Source organism: Temnothorax nylanderi, unplaced genomic scaffold (assembly GCF_030848795.1).
Source record: "Temnothorax nylanderi isolate EJ_2023f unplaced genomic scaffold, tnyl_v1.0 TNYL_tig0265_pilon, whole genome shotgun sequence".
NCBI classification, from domain to species: domain Eukaryota; kingdom Metazoa; phylum Arthropoda; class Insecta; order Hymenoptera; family Formicidae; genus Temnothorax; species Temnothorax nylanderi.
In genome coordinates this window covers 76,497-93,438 of record NW_027249327.1, presented here as the reverse complement: position 1 = coordinate 93,438, position 16,942 = coordinate 76,497, and the positions used below count along the sequence as shown (strand labels likewise).

The following is a 16,942-nucleotide window of genomic DNA, read 5'->3' as shown; positions in this document are numbered from 1 at the left end:
TTGCAGGTAGATCAAGATATAGATATAGGTAATATGTCAATTGTAATAACAAAAGTCACTTGTCAGTTATGTTGAAGCTGTATAGTAATTTGTAAATGGAAATAAGCTGTTTCAGAACACGATGATGAGAACATGCGACTATACTTATCTAGATCGATCGCGAACAACGGCCACGAGAAATTGCCGATAGCTAACTTCATCGACCGAAATACTTACGTTAATATACGAAATATAATCGTTGTATGATCGTTTGAATTAAAATTGAAATCTTATCGCGAAACTATCTATGACTACGTTTACACAGCTGTTTATAATCTAATTTAATAACTACTGTATACTACCTGATCCAAAATTTTTCTTTTGATTATAAAACGAAGGTTCATATCTGAATGATCATTATGATAAAAAAAAAGAAAAATTTTGGATCGGATAGTATACGCCGGTAGTTATTAAACTGGATTATAAGCCACTGTGTAAACGTAGTCTATACATTTTTAATTTACTGAATTATATCCCTTATATGTGTAAATGTAATTTGATATAGGTAATTGGTTTAATTAATTTTAGATTAAGAGAATATCTCGCGCGCGGGCGTCTTAATAAAGCATACTTCAGGATTGCCTTCGAAACCAATCGCACAAATCTCTTAATACTCGCAGGCATCCCTTGTCGCAAATTGGCCAGTTCCATTCTTGATCGAATATCCACGAAATATCAATATATTCTACAGATTATTATACACCTACAGATTATTATATTAATTTTGAAATCTGCTACTTTTCTTTTCTCTATTTAATTCTTGACGTTTTATTATTTGAAATATATAATAATTAAATTATCTTTACCAGCAGCGTGTAATTAACAATCGCAACAAGGTAATATCTTATTTTCTGGAAGAAAGCTACAATCCAACTATACATTTCCATTCGCTTCAACTTGCCTTGATCTAAGTGTATATATATGTGTATAGTCTCGAAATTAATTTCAGTCGGTTTGTTATTGCAATTAAAATTGCAAAAAATGCAAAAGCGATCCCGCGATAGCGTCTGCAATGAATACGCTTTTTTGTAGACGGCGGTCCAGCAGCAGCAGCAGCAACAACAGCAACAACAAACAGCAGCAGTGGCGGCGGCGGCGACGGCGACAACGACGACAGCGACGGCGGTGGCGGTGGCGACAGGGGGTACGTTATGCTGGGGGTGGCTTCGTCGCAGCGTGGCGAGAGAAAGAGAGAGTGAGAGTGAGGAAGAGGGAGAGAGGCGATGCGCGGAACGTATTCGATCGACCCGCGTGAGAGGAATGAGCTTGTACTGCGACAGAGTTCAGTCAGTCAGTCAGTCAGTCAGTCAGTCGGTCGGTCGGTGCCGCTATCAACCGCTGCATCGCGTTGAGCCTCTCGGAGGTCTCGCGAGAAACACGCAGCCGGTACGTTCGATCGCACCCCTTTTCTTTTTTCTCTTTTTCTTGCTTTCTCCATCTTGTCATTCTAAACGACCGATTTCTCGTCTTCCGCGGAACAGATCACAGGATCGCGTTCGATATATCGGTTTAATCAAAATTGTGGACATCCCCTTTTCTCCACACGTCGAACAAGAGGAGAGAATACACGTGCGTGTGGAGCAGCGACGCACGAGGCACGAGGCACGAGGGGCGACGTCGACGTCGACGTAAAGCGGGCGATTGGCGGAGCGATGTAGCACAAAGGTAACGCAATCCTTTTTCCCTCTCCACCACACGTCTGTAGCGCAGGTATTACTATGCGGATTTATTTCCGGCCGGCCTGGATAACCGATCCGGCCACCCGTTGCATGAAACTGCGAGTTGGTCCCGTCGTGTCAGCTGCGTGAACTGATTACAAGCGGTTCACCGCCGGGGGGTTGACGTCACCCCCCTGCTCTCGAATCTGCTCAACAACGAGCGTAATTCCGTAACGGATATGATACGTCGTGTCAATGACATCATTTTCGCGTGGTTCCTTGGTTTCTGTGGGTTCCTGGGATTTTGCACTCCTTTATTTCTCATCTTATCTTTCTTCTGTTATGAATTCGGTAATGTATAAGAGACGAAACTCACCTTTTCTGTTTCATCTTATTTACACAACCTTCTTTTTTTCCACAAAATACTTTTTAAAGATGAATTTAGTAAACGTTAAATTAGTTAAATTATTAAGGCACTTGTGTGTGTATCAATGCATCGAAAAGAATCAATGGGAAAAGATAAGACCACATGTTTTGTGTGTATCAATGACCGCGTGATATATGTACGTATACATATCGCTATAATATCGCTAACTATTCAACCATGCAATCCATAAATTGAGCAAATTTTAAATCGAGCATTACTGTGTATGTGTGTATGCTTAGAATAAATACAGATATTTTATTATTTAAAATTTTCAACAAAACTTGCGTTGCAATATATAAATTTCAGATCATCGCATTTTATTTTTGCATATTTTCGAAGAGTTTATTTCGTAGTAAAACAAATTTTAATACAACTACTTAGTAGTAGCTTAGTTAAATATGTATAATAATTTCATGGTCTTTCAAGACTTTGCAAATTTAATTAACTCAATATATTACTAATATTTTAGTATCTTAATTGATTCGCAGAAGAGAAGTTATATATTATATATGCAGGATGTTTCTCAGAAGGTATATGGGACAAACTTTAGGGGTTTGGGATATGATATGGGTCTCACACCAAAAAAATCAATTGTTGTTAAGGAACCCGTGTCTTCTGATCTGTCCTTGTTCGGATCGCCTGTAATGTAGGCAACTCGCACGACAGCATTGCGCGTGACGTTTGACAATACTAATCCACACGTTCTTTAACTTAATTTTTGTATTTTTTGTTGATTTTTTAAATTTTATTTTGCATATTTTATATTACAGGATATGCTCAAAATACCCGCCTTGTACCTGATAACATTTATCATCAGTGTAGTATTGAATTTCTTACTGCTTGGAACGTTTCAATATTTTTCCTGATTCAATCACACAAAAGCCTTCATGATCCTTTCAGTTAGTTCCTCCCTAGTGTCGACTAGAGTGATGTACATACACCATAGCGTAGCTCCTCAAGAACACGTCGGAAGACACGGATATCCTTAACAAAAATTGATTTTTTTAATGCGAGACCTACCATCCTCTAAAGTTTGTCCCATACCTTCTGAAACACTGTATGTGTATTATATATATTATGTACATTAAATCTTCAATTTCATAAAATATATATTAAAACATATTAATATATTCTAATATATAATGAATTATCTCTTTAACATTTTTAGAACATGTTTGGATTCGGGATTGGATAATAAAATTCTAATTAGAAAATTGTCGCAATCTATAAATATAATTTCTGAATTTTAACAGTAATTTATATAATTTTACCAGTTTACTTCTTTGCATTTGCAGTATTTGTAAACAAGAGATCTATTTTATAAAATAGAAAACTATTAATATAGATTTCCATGTCCTATATAGTATAACGCAAGCACGAACGACGTGGCGCGATAAAGTTTGTCTTTGCATATGGATCTTGGGATTGTGCGATAGCTTTGATCGAGGAATCGTCATGTCGACGTTCGATTCAGAAAGACTATTCTTCACGTTTCACGTGACCTTGCCCAACTACAAAACGTACATTCACACAAAGATTTTAACGCGTGTAATTTCAACAAGTTCCATCTCTATAGCGATGTGCGAAAATAGACTTTACGCCAATTAATTATATATCTATCATTGATAACAAAGATAAAGATAGATTCTCGCTTATCTATACTCTATAGCATTGAAAAGTGCTAATTTACCAAGGTAACTTATCGGCTTTAAACTTTACTTTGGCACAATGAACAAGTTCAAGAACGGTGTTGGTGCGCCCGCGCCGCGTTTACACCTCGTGTATATAATAACGCATACTTGGCAGACGCGTTGCGTCGAAACCCGTCGAAACCCGTCGAAACCCGTCGATTACATCGCGAATATGGACTTGGGTTTCGTAACTTTCAAGGGTGACAAATTGACAAAAGCTTGTCAATAAAAAATTGAACGCGAAGCTTATTGGCGAGGAAACCTTGCCCCAATTCTGGAAATCAGGAAATTCTAATTTCAATGAAACTCCGCACGCATCCAAGAAATGCCAAAACTGATGAATAACAAATGGAAAATTTTTAACTTATGTAGTGTCTCATACATGTATACATATGTATATGTACAACCTGAAGGAATAAAGGTAATTGATAAAGGTATTAAATTATAGTTTTGCGATTTATGCAGAAATGATTAAATGGTAGACGTATATGTCACATGTGATGTCGCGCGCAAATTGAATAATTAAGTTCTCTGCATCATGTAACGATTCACCATTCACGCACTGCGTAATCTTCCGCGGTCATCAACAGCCATCAAGCTAGTCTGCGTTTCTCGCGCGAATTCCCAATTCCGCGACATGTGGCGTGTCAGGCGTGTCAGGCGTGTGAGGCGCGTGAGGCGTGTCAAGAATTCCGTCTCGTAATCTCGGCTTTAAGGCCGAGACGACAATTATCGCGCGGTTACGATTCATTAGGTGAGGCCCACGCGAGATTGATCTAATACGATGACAAATGTATCCTGATTCTTTCGCGCAGGCAACATGTTCCTGTTGCTGTCAGTGCACGAACGGAGATTGCTGCAGTAGCCGACCATTCTGAGAGAATCTTCCCTATATCGATACAAGCACGTCCCACTTTTTTTCCAAGTAAACATCCCCGCGGATCATGAAGTGGCTCTCCGTCAGCAAGACATTCACGTGGACGTTCTGCCTGTCCATCATTTTATTCCTGCCAGCGAGAACAAGTAAGGGCGCGACACACGAAAGTAACGTAAAATTGACATGCAATCGTCACAAAGAGCACAACAAATAGTTTTTATTTTTATTAACGTAGCGAGTAGCGAGTAGTAGCGAGTTGTAGCGAGTTTAATGGCGCGTCAAGTTTACAGCGATCGACATGGGAATCGTGAGGAAAAAGTGATATGGTCCGAGTGAAAAGAATAATAAGTGTCTTGAGACACGTACCTCTCTCACCTAGGTAAAAATGCCTACAAGATACTGCCCAAGTACACTCTTTGGTTTTGTGTGTTTTTAGATATAGCTCACAAAGCAATTAACCATTTAATGTCAACAAAAACGATAGATTTTCTTGTTCACATATTATTAAATTTTACATTATAAAAGAAATTCGAAACATAATTATAAACCATTTTACCAAAGAGTCTTTTAAGCGCGGTTTTTCATATGTATTATTATATCTTGTGTATGCTTGTTGCTTTAGTTAGATATATATGTTATTTTTATTTTTTCTCTATCTATCTACCTCTCTCAAGTACTAATTTTTACTCCAGTTTGATATTCTCTTACGCGTCACTGTATCTATCCTCTATCTATCCTCTCTCAAGTACTAATTTTTACTTTATATCTTTTGTGTATGTTTGTTCCTTTAGTTAGATATATATGTTATTCTTATTTTTTCTCTATCTATCCACCTCTCTCAAGTACTAATTTTTACTCTAGTTTGATATTCTCTTACGCGTCACTGTACCACTGTACGTTGTTTTGTTTCTTACTGTGGTTTCTTAATATAATACAATCGATTTAAATATCGAAGCTTATACTATTAAGCAATTCCATTTAAAGAATGCAAAGGTCAATACATTATTTAAATGCTGGAATTTTCGTAAATTCTTCAGGAAAATTTAATGTCGATTCTAAATTATTGACGACATCGCCCACTTTCAAATAGAGTTTCGAAATGACTTGTACAGTACATATTTCGGTGTGCGACATATGATTGCGGAAACCAGGTTGCACAACTGCCAATCTGCAATGTGGTAAATTTTTTTAGATGCTCTGGAGGAGAATTGTACGGATTTTCAGGGTGGCACTGTCAAACACGGCCTCTTCTACGTGCCAGGACCTGCAGTTTGCAGTCTCTGCGTCTGCTATCATTCCGAGCCATTGTGGTGTCAAGCCATTTACTGTACGCCACCATACGTGAGTAGTCGAGAATGCGAGAAACACGTATCTGAAGAGTAATTCGGATCCATATCCTAGAATCGAATTTTCTATAAATATTTTCTTACCAAAGCGTTGCGTTAATTCTCTCGCATTTGTTAGAAATAAAGTTCACGGACATCTTTTTCTCGAGTAGTGAATTTTCTACCGACAGCGCTCCTTGCTTTATTTTTTAATTACCGCGGCGTGATAGATAGCTTACAATTAGTAAACGCGATAAATGATAAAGGTAATTTACTAGCGCAATAAGAAATAAAAATGACTGGCGTAGTTTTGCGAGTAAATCGCATTTCTCTCAGCGACCTTGCGACTCATGTGCATACTGCACGCACTCGTCTCTTTTAACTGCTTTTTAATTATATTCTCTCTATACCGGCCCGCGTCACCGATTAAAATCAATGTTGTACATGCGCCGCTGTCTGAAGTCCGAAGTAGCACAAAGTTCCATGTCGTACATTACGCACTTAACGACCGCTATGCCGTTAATAAGCGCGCAATCGGCTTTGTACGCTAGTTCGCAAGGGGAGTCTTAACAACCGCCATAACGAAGTAGACGTGTTAATGTTGGACTCGATAATATCGGACACAATATTAATAACGGACACGGTACAAGAGGAGTAATATAACACATTCTGACACGATAATCTTTCTCGTCAAATTTGATTTTCACAAAAGTAACATCTTTTCTGTCATATTCTATATTTCTTGTGCTAAAAATAGAGTAAAAATCAGTGTAGAAGAAAGTTGTTATATAACAATAAAATATAGATGATATTATTCATGTATTTTATAAAATATTTTATATGATATAAATTTTAGCGAGGATTATGGTAGAAGAGAAGGCAATCTTTACAACTAATCTATATTTGTATTATATTTCAACTATCTATTTATTTGTAGTAGTATTGTGATGTATGAGAATTTTTGTATACAGAATCAAATTACTTAGAATATTATAGAATTTTTTATGTATAATTCTCGAGACGATATCCAAAAATTTAGTATTCCGCTAGTGGATGTAATTTACTTAAAACTTATTTAAAAAGGTTTCGTTTAATTTGCTCAGACGAGAAATAGTCGGAAAGAGAAATATGTCTTTTTATATAAATAATAGCACTAATCCGATTGCTCAACGGGATGGTTAATAATCGCTTTATTAAATTTCTCCCAATTAGACCTTACAAGTGCCACATTGGAGAAAAGTTTGTTAACAAGATTTTTTTCGAATATAAATTTCACATGTGGCACCAAAAGTAATACTATTATGCTTCTAAATCTTTACATCTTTAATTTTTATTTGATCTATGGTTGACCTAATGCTTAAAAAAATGCAAGTATTATAGTATTTATCCTTATAGAATTAATTGTATATAGTTCAATTGTATATATAGTTTCATGCTCACGAAAGATCAAGAAAATCGATGTATCGCGTGTCATAAAGTGTCTTTGTGAATGCGGGCGCATAGATGCATCAGATTGTATATACACGTTCACGCAATTAACTCGACGTTTCACACGTCGTTAAACATCTATGCACGTACGTTATCGCGTATGTGCATAGATGTTTAACGCGATGCATTTTTTTGCGATAGGTCTCATGTAGGGCAGTAGGACCTGAACTACGATTTGCATGCGACAGGTTTTATGCTAATCTTGCCTACAATTGCAACATCATCTCTCGCTATATGTGAGAATTCGGTTGAGTTATTGCACGAGTTGCAATATACATATGTTGCTAAAAATTGTTTATTATATAAATAAGCTTCAAATTACATTTATATGTATGTCCTTATATGTGTCTTTATACATATATGCTTTATATATATATATAGGATACACGCGCACGTATTGTAATGTATTGTGATATAATTTTCCATAAAATACTTGAAGATAATTTATATCTCAAAACTAAAAAATTTTTTTTATTTTTTATATTTTATAATGCAACAGCTATGTTATGAGATAGACAAACGCTATTTTCTACGAGAGAATCGCTATAGCATACTTTTATCTAGTTGTTTTAAACTTAAACGATGTTTTAAATTATAAATCAAGCTCTCAAACGCTGACCGATCTCATGTCGCGATTGTTCCGCAGAAATGCAAAAAGTTCCGCGTGGGTGAACGCTGCTGCGAGTTCGAGTGTCTTGACGATAGCGACGATTGGAGTGGCCCAGACGTATACGATGCTGCAGGATCGTCCAAGATCCACAAGCAGAGTCCCGTCCTGTTCCTGTTTGGCCTGTTGATCGCGTTATCGATGGTGCCTTAGTTACGATCAGACGAGATCCGCCATCAGTCGTCATCGCCATTATAGACCTTTCCCTCGTCGGATAATTCCAAGAATTCGTCCGTTAGTGATATTGGTGACGACGATGATGATGACAACATCAGAATTATACGTACAAGAAATTCTCGAGGCAGGTTTGTCTCGTACTGTGAGCACGCAGTATTTTGGCGAACGGCAATGTTCTTTGCCTATAGGCTAATTAGGTCGTCCATTTGGAATAGCGCGAGCTTTGATTAACCGAGAACTGGAGTTTCCTCCAGTAGACCGGTACAGTTAAATTGTTAAATCGAAGATCAATCGAGTCACTTTTTGAATAATTGTGAAAAATTGAGAAAACAATATTTATTTTATTGTACATTAATAATAAATAACGGGATTCGTAAACGTAATTGTTTCGACGATAGTTTTAATAGTAGTTATTGTTATTGTACATACCAAATTAAGAAGATGTATATTTTTTTCATAACTTTGCTAAGAGAGCATTTATAAGCACTTGTGAATTTGGTCAGGTTTGGAGCGCGCGCGCGCATACGAACACACAAACAAACAAAAAAACAAAAAAGCACTCATACACAACGCGTGAACAAGTCTTTTTTATTTTTTCAATTTTCCGATTTCTTTCGAAACCCATTTCCTCATATTTTTCCACCTTGTCAAATTCGATATAATAACACTTATCAGACGGCACACGGCACGCAAACTCGATATCGAGTTAAAACCTACTCATATATTCGAATGTGAAGGAATGACGTGAGAGTAGCTCTTGGCCTAATCCGAACACTCAGAGGTCAGCCACTGTCATGTACGAGGTGTACTTGATCTCGTTTCGAAATAAAATTCAACATTTTGTTGTTCAGGAAACACATGCGCAATAATGTACATAAAATAATCGTTAGAAAATTGATTCGATGCTCAATTCTCGATCAGCTTTCTCGGCTTAACCGGTACCAATTCTCGAGAATGATCGTAATAGATATAAGGTACATCGTAAAATAATGAATGTAAAAATTGGCGAAAACCTCTAGCATTTATAATCATCGCCTTTGACAATACTCGCGCTCGATGGACGACCGAAGGAGACTGAAAATGATAGAGACTTGGCGCGCACAAGCGTGTGCGTGCGTGGTAAATCAAAATTTTTATTTTTTTATTGTCGCAAAACGATGTGTGATAACGAACGTGTCGGGTTGAGATTAGTGCGCAGAAACACAAGTCTCTTGTCAACGAACACTGGGAGCTGAGACATTCCGTCGAGTGCGCGATATCCTCTTTGTTTGAAAGAGAGAGACTCTCGTTTCAATCTCCAATTCAATCGATTTTACCGTTCATTTGCTTTGCTTTACATTGGGTTTGTCGGTAAACAAATCATTCTGTTGGTTTCTGTCAAAAGGACATCTCTCGCTCTGTTTCCACGATTAAAATTCATTAAAATGATAAACTCGGGAGCTCATGCGCGATGAATCAACGTCCATCGGTTTATCGTTTCAGTTTTACTTCATTTGCTTGTCATCTGTTTATCTTTGGCAAAAAATTCCTTTTCGCCGATAATCGCCGCGCGATGTTTGTTCCGCGTGTGCGAGAAAAAACTTTTCTTTATTACGAAAAATTCAACAAATTACTCGAGTCAAGCGGTTTTACATTGTCAAGTCTAGTGTTTGCTCGTGTATGGCTGCAAGATTTTATTACAATTTCATATAAATCGATCTTATACGAAAGGTAACGTACACGTATTAAAGAGAAAAAAGGTATTATTTATGCACATATTAGTTATGATTAGTACTCGGGTGTGAAAAGACACAAAATGCATGAAAAGTTTGAGGAAAAACACACTAATACACTTATTTTGTGTGTGAAAGTTCTTGTCTATTATTTTTATTATACGCATTTTTGGTATTTTTCTATTTCGAAATATAAATTTCAATAGAAACGAATAATATCGGTCGTGCAACTTGACGATGAAAGTTTAGATGTTTCGTATCCCGACAATGTACTCTTCCGCTCGCTTCCACATTACAAAACATTTTGATTATTCTCGTTCCAATTAACACTCGACCACCAATTAACTATTATTCGCACGACATTTCAAAGCGGCGATAATTATAATAAGCGCCTGGATTTTCATGCGATAACAAGCCGGTTAATTATAATTGCTGTCGAATTGCGATACTGCGCCATTAATTGTTAATCTATATATATATAAGCTGAAGCATAAATTATTACGCGAACAGTTTAATATCCTGAAAGTATCTGACAATTGCGGATTAGTGATCGATGCGAATGCGACTTTGGAGCCTTGCCATGTTACAGAATTCTCTTATTTTATAACGCTTACTTACTGGAAACAATCTAAGAAAACAAAAGAGTTGACTGCTTTTAATGAAACGGTATTCTATCGAAACGGTATTCTAATACCAACACCAGCGATAAAGCCGAGCAACATGGGGCCACACGAATTGTAATAGTATAACGTACCCAAACGTGCTTTCTTGGTCTTTTCACGGTGAAATGTGAGGGTGAAAACACGGTGCTATTATATAAGTCATTTCTCGCTAAGGAAGGTGACGCTGTATATGTTACGAATATCTGCGAGTCTCCAGTATTGCGACACCGCGTATTCCGATATTTGCGCACGTACGCTTGCCTGTGATATATTTTTACGGCGTTTGATTACTCTCCTCCTCCTTGGATCGCTAATCGCTTTGCGAATCTCAGAGGCTTCGATTAGCGCTGTGAATGTCTCTGACGAAAGCAGCCCTCTTTAAGAACTGGAGATAAAAATAAGGATGGAACAATCGTAATTGCATAAGGATGACGATGGTAATAATTAATAATTAATATATTGATTAATATTTATATTTATATGATCGATTAATTAATAATTACGCAGAAATTCTATTTACTATTACAGAATTGTTATTCTTTTTAATAATATTTATCCGTAAGATTCTATAAACGTTATGATCGTGAATTATCATTATTGTTAATAAAAATCATCTGTCCTATCATCTTCGACTTCGCGCAAAAAGCGAGAAAGGAACGAGAGAGTGATGGCGCGAATCAATTGTTATGTGAATTAATTAATTAAGGGCCGCTCTATCACAGGGTATTTGCGAATAAGCATCCAAGTCGATCCACGCGAGCGCTTTATATATATATATATATATATATATATATATTTCTTATTTCCGCAGACATCTCTTTCATTTCAATTCCGTCACGCGGAAATTCATAGTTTCGCAACCATTTGTAATATATGTCTCCGTTGTTAGGAGCTTGCTCACTTATTACCACGTGTTTATGTCATATTGAAGCGTTGAAGGCAATCTTTCAATCGCGTCAATTTGAGGTACTAAACATCTCAATTGAGCCGCTCTCAATATCGAAGGCGGACTAGTCTCGACTCTCTTGCATTTGAATTTTAAGCAATAATAAGCACATTGCCTGAGTTTTGCGCAAAAATCAAGGCCAAGTTCGACAAACGGCGCCATTGAAACCACTGAAGCAAGAGCGACAAAAAGGATGTTTGAGATTAAGTTATGATAGCTTAAATATGATAGACTTGTTCATAGTATGCGCGATGCCTGGCTCGGACGTGACCTAGTTTTCAATGCAATTTTGCTATGTTTTTGAAAGTTTCAAAAAATTTTGCCAGATTTTTGGATGCTCAACTATCTAGATTAAAACACATTTATATATATATATATCTTTCTAAACATTTTCATTAAAAAGAAAGTAAATAGGATATTATCATGCTTAGAAAATGCATATGTACCTCCGGGTCAAGTATCGTAATAAATTTTGAATTGAATTTATTTAACAATTTTATTGTCCCGTCTCGACGAGACAGCAGTGATAACCTTGGCTGGTGGAAAACACAGAATGACACTTTTCCTAAATGCCTCGCCATTATACTTTTGCTCTCTTCTTCCTCTATACCCATCCTAATCCAGAGAATTATTAATCGACCAATTCTTCTAAGCTTACATTAAAAAAAAACTGACCTAACGCGTTTACAAGAGTAAGAGAAGATATAAATAGCTAGACAATAGCTTTTTAATATATTACCGCAATACGTACTTTTGACATAATAATGTCAGATAATGAGGGGTCTTTTATGTGTGAGTGATCATTCAGAGCATCCATATTGTGAAATTACAATAAAATTTAATTCAAAATACCAAATAAACTCGAATATGGTCTCTGGTTTGAGCGAATCGTTCTTTGATTCCCTTGAGCAACAACAAAGAAGCACATCAATAAAATAAGATTTAATGATAAGACGAAAGTAAAAATTGGTATATCGAAAGATATTAAATTTATTCAGAATATAAAGTTTACTCGCCGGTAATTACATCTAAAACATCGTATCGCATGTGTCTTTACAACATGTGTAAATACAAGATATTTTATCTACAAAGTATTCTCGAATGCGAAATTTAGAACCTTATCCCTAAATAGTTAATCATCTTATAGGATTGCCTTGGATTGCTTATGACAACACATGTGAAATTGTTTAATAATGTATAAGCATTATCATTATCAGTAACATTTTCCTAATTTTCCTTCTTCCAAACGGTGTCATACAGATCTGTACGACGTTGATCGAACGTCGGGATTTGCGCTCTGACTTGATCCACGATTTCCAGATCTGTAATAATTCATTATTTCGATATATAGAATGCAATCATTTCCTATGTTAATTTATTATATATATTAATTTTTTATACCGCTTAATTTATATACATAACTATATATTTTATACTATATGCAGTTGTATGCTTCAAATAACGTTTTTTATATCTCTACTAAATATATAATAAATTATAGCAACACACATATTTCATTCCATTGCACATGTTAAAGGATTTAATAATTATACACACATTCGAGCGCAATTGTTATTGACGATCAAGTTAAAAAAAAATATTTAGTTTGATTAGAAAATAAATAATTTTTATGAAATATTCGAATTCGTAACTCGAAATATGCCGTATGGTCGTTATTCTAGCTTCGCACATACACACAGCATTAATTACCTATATCGGAGACCACCATATCCTCGGCGGCATCCAGCTCGTCAAGTATTTCTCCCCAAGGATTGGTTAACTGAGTATGCCCCCAAGCGACGTATCCGGGCGGTGAGCCACGCGCCGGCGATACGCAGGCTACATATAATTGATTGTCGTTTGCTCTGGCACGCTGCAGCAGCGACCATTGTAGCGGGCCAGTGGTCATGTTGAATGCCGCCGGGTATATCAACATCTGACAACCTGATATCATCATAGGATGAAAGATGAAATTGAGAGACACGGTTTAGGGCTTGTTAGGGGGTAACGAGACTATCTCGATCACAATCTCGACTAACGATTCTTCTACATATCTGTAATATAAGTGAAGAATTTCAGATGCAAATGTAAGTGCAAATGCAACTACATTCGAAAGAAATTTACATACGTAAAAATATAGATTTATAATAGCTACGCAAAAATAATATTTCTTAATCATCGAATGAGATTAAAAGAAAAGAAGCTTATAAAAGCTCTTATATATATATATTAACTTTATTAATTATGAAATAAAATTTGAATCAATTCTAAATCTTGTAAAATTTCTCTTTTGTAAAAAGAGAATATTTCTCATGAATCGCGTACGTGAGAGATGATGAGAAAATAAAGAAGATATAATTATTTAATGATGTTAACCGATGCGATTAGCGATTGCGCAAACTCGAATGTATAACGATAAAGGAAATCTTACTAAAATATTATCAATTTAATATAACATGTATTGCAATGCAATTATCTCATCATTTTAAGAATTATTAATCCAAACGTGTGCGCAAATGTTAAAGCGTAACGTCAACAATGCGACGAAGAATGCGTTAAATTCCGTTCACCTTTGTTTCTGTACAGTCGCGCCATTTCTTCAAATCTGATATCGTAGCAAATGCCAATGCCGATTTTGCAACCTTTCGCTTCAAATGTGGTAAGGGAATTGCCGGCGGATAGGGCGTCACTCTCGCGAAAAGTGAATTTCCCTTTAATGTCGATGTCGAACAAATGCATCTGTAAAGAAGATAATGCTTAAAGTGCACTCTGTTTCACGTAACGTATAACATTTGTTCATGTAGAAAGACGAAAAAACCTTAATTCTCTCTCTCTCTCTCTCATTTTGTATATTCCTTGTTTTAAATTAACATTTAAAATATGCGTAAACATGAAAATCTTAATAGTTGAAAATATATTTTAATATTTAGAATATACATAGATGAAATTGTATATTTGTGAAAAAACAACAATATATCTCTTGTAAAAATATAGTATACATATATTATTGAAATATTTTTAAGAGCATTCACCTCACTCACTCACGCACGCACGCACGCACGCAAGCCACGTAGAATATTTTTTTACAAAGTTGTAAATAAATTCAATGCATGTGCAACAACATTGATTTTCACCTTCCTGTGCTTGGCTATGAGGTTTCCATCCGGTCCCCATACGGTGCAAGTGTTGTACAACTTGTCGTTGCTTCTCTCCGGTATCGTACCACCGATCAGATAGACATTGTTCTTTCTCGCCGCCTCGGACAACGCCGCGCTCGTCTCACCGTCCGGAATGCTCTCGGCGTATCTCGCAAAGTGAGCTATTTGTTTTACGAGTTTTACGTCAATACAACGAGTCAATAAACGAGTAAATTGCACTCACGCGCGTCGCGCGTATAAAATCTGTTATATCTCGCGCAAACAGTAATAAAAAGTATATATATATCCATTATATCCATTAAAAATTTGAAAACGAAATATCGCTACGCACACAACGTTAAATTAATTTCTTCATACATTATTAGAAGAAATAGAAATAGAAATATATAAAACGGTGGATTGCTTACGTTACAAAGCTAACAATAAGATATGCAGGCTTAATTGTTTTGCAAATAGGTACAGATTTGCAAGATTGCGCAAGATGTCACTTATATACGCAGACATTTTACTTAATTATTATGCGTGCATGATACGTGCATGTATACGATGTATATGAAAATATCAATCAGTCAGAAGCGAGAAGCGAGAAGCGACACGATCATTTCCTCGATCGCTTGTCGTTTTCAGAACAATTTTTATTATATTTCGCGATATAATACTTAATAAGAGATATATGCTGAGGACGAAACATTTACTCTCCTGGATGCGTATTATTCGCATCTCGGCATCTCGGCATCTCGATTAGTAACAGCCTTATTTCAAAACTGAATTTTAGAAATTATTAAAGCTTTCCTTCTGATCCTACCAAGGTAATAATATTCGTATAATATTCGGATCCTTGTTTCCGACTTCCGACAGATCCGATATGTGGGCTCGAGGATATAGCGTGTAATTTTTATGAAGAGATAAGTAATTGTTATAAGTATTTATGCTCTTTTTATTTACACGTTCCATACGGCGAGTTGAAACATTCGGGCAGCGTGACGATGTCGGCTCGCTCCTGTTTCGCACGCTCGATGAAAGAAACGGCTCGCGAGACATTCGTTGCCTTGTCATCGCCAACGGCCAGCTGCACCAACGCCAGACGAAAGGCTGAAAGTACAATTACAATATACAATTACAATTACATAATTACAAGTACAATATGCTAGCGAGTTTGCACCGCGCGCATTGCCACATTGTGCGTTGCGCGTCGAGGCCGTCGAGGCCATCGAGTTTGATATCGGCAGAGTCTATATATAAGTCATTATAAATTATTAAGTATAGTTTACTTTCTTTTCTCCTTCTCCATCCGAATTAAAATATCACAAATGAAACAATAACAGTCTGAAATATCGTAGGTCGTAGGATACCTAGCGCTGTAGGGTGATTTGATTGTATACAACTATTCTAGTCAAAATTCAAAATTTCAATCGGAGCACACGGAGCACACTACAGCAGACAGCAGACAGCAGTACAGCTGAGTACAGCTAGGGCACCCGGCACAGGGGTCAGGGGTCAGGGGTCAGGGGATAAAGTGAGCGATCGCTCGTTCAAAGATTACTCGACCAACAGTAATAGAACCTTATGCGTCCTTTGCTTCTTTTTACTTTTTACGTTGGACACACAGAAAGACTCGCGCAATCTCGAAATTTATGTCGCAAAGAAGGAATAATCGTACACGTACTAGTCATTGTTCTCGTTCCGTACTGCGCGACACTCGCCCGCAACATGACGGGTTAAGTTACCGTTGGGCGTTGCGACTTGCGAGTTGCGTTGCCGTCGGTTAAGTCGGTTTATCTCGATGACGCGTGACGTAAGGAAAACCACTAGTACTATCTACTTCTACGCGTAGTAGATAAAGTAGTTAGTAGAAAAACGGTATCTTTCGTCCTTGTATTAAACATGTATTGTATTTAACCACAAATGTGTTGTACACAACGCAGTAAAGTCTCTCTCTTTCTCTCTCTCTCTCTGAGAGAGAGAGAGAGAGAGAGAGAGAGAGAGAGAGAGAGAAACGAACTTGATGTGATTTCATGATATTCAAATTAGATTATATATCTTGGCAAGAAATTATTGATGTAATGACAATAGGATTTACGTCGCTTGTAAATATTCGTCAAGTAACGAATTACT

General features: G+C 36.6%; 2 protein-coding genes across 4 annotated transcripts; one reads left to right on the top strand and one right to left on the bottom strand.

Annotated features, from left to right (window-relative positions):
• The first annotated feature begins 1,571 nt into the window (after positions 1–1,571).
• Positions 1,572–12,155, top strand: LOC139780176 (uncharacterized). Of its 3 annotated transcripts, none has more exons than XM_071718701.1 (4): positions 1,572–1,704; positions 4,631–4,838; positions 5,885–6,033; positions 8,152–12,155. In XM_071718701.1, the coding sequence occupies exons 2-4, from the start codon at positions 4,760–4,762 to the stop codon at positions 8,323–8,325; spliced, it is 402 nt and encodes a 133-aa protein (XP_071574802.1). In that variant the 5' UTR covers positions 1,572–1,704; positions 4,631–4,759; the 3' UTR covers positions 8,326–12,155. The 3 variants fall into 3 exon arrangements, with proteins under 3 accessions (XP_071574802.1, XP_071574800.1, XP_071574803.1); XM_071718699.1 differs by lacking the exon at positions 1,572–1,704 and adding an exon at positions 1,826–2,048; XM_071718702.1 differs by lacking the exon at positions 1,572–1,704 and adding an exon at positions 3,446–4,569.
• Positions 12,156–12,641: 486 nt separating this feature from the next.
• On the bottom strand, positions 12,642–16,654 carry LOC139780170 (omega-amidase NIT2-like). The gene is made up of 6 exons (XM_071718695.1): positions 16,494–16,654; positions 15,773–15,919; positions 14,804–14,988; positions 14,240–14,408; positions 13,380–13,613; positions 12,642–12,991 (listed from the first exon to the last, which is right to left on the bottom strand). The coding sequence occupies exons 1-6, from the start codon at positions 16,537–16,539 to the stop codon at positions 12,897–12,899; spliced, it is 876 nt and encodes a 291-aa protein (XP_071574796.1). The 5' UTR covers positions 16,540–16,654; the 3' UTR covers positions 12,642–12,896.
• Positions 16,655–16,942: the final 288 nt, after the last annotated feature.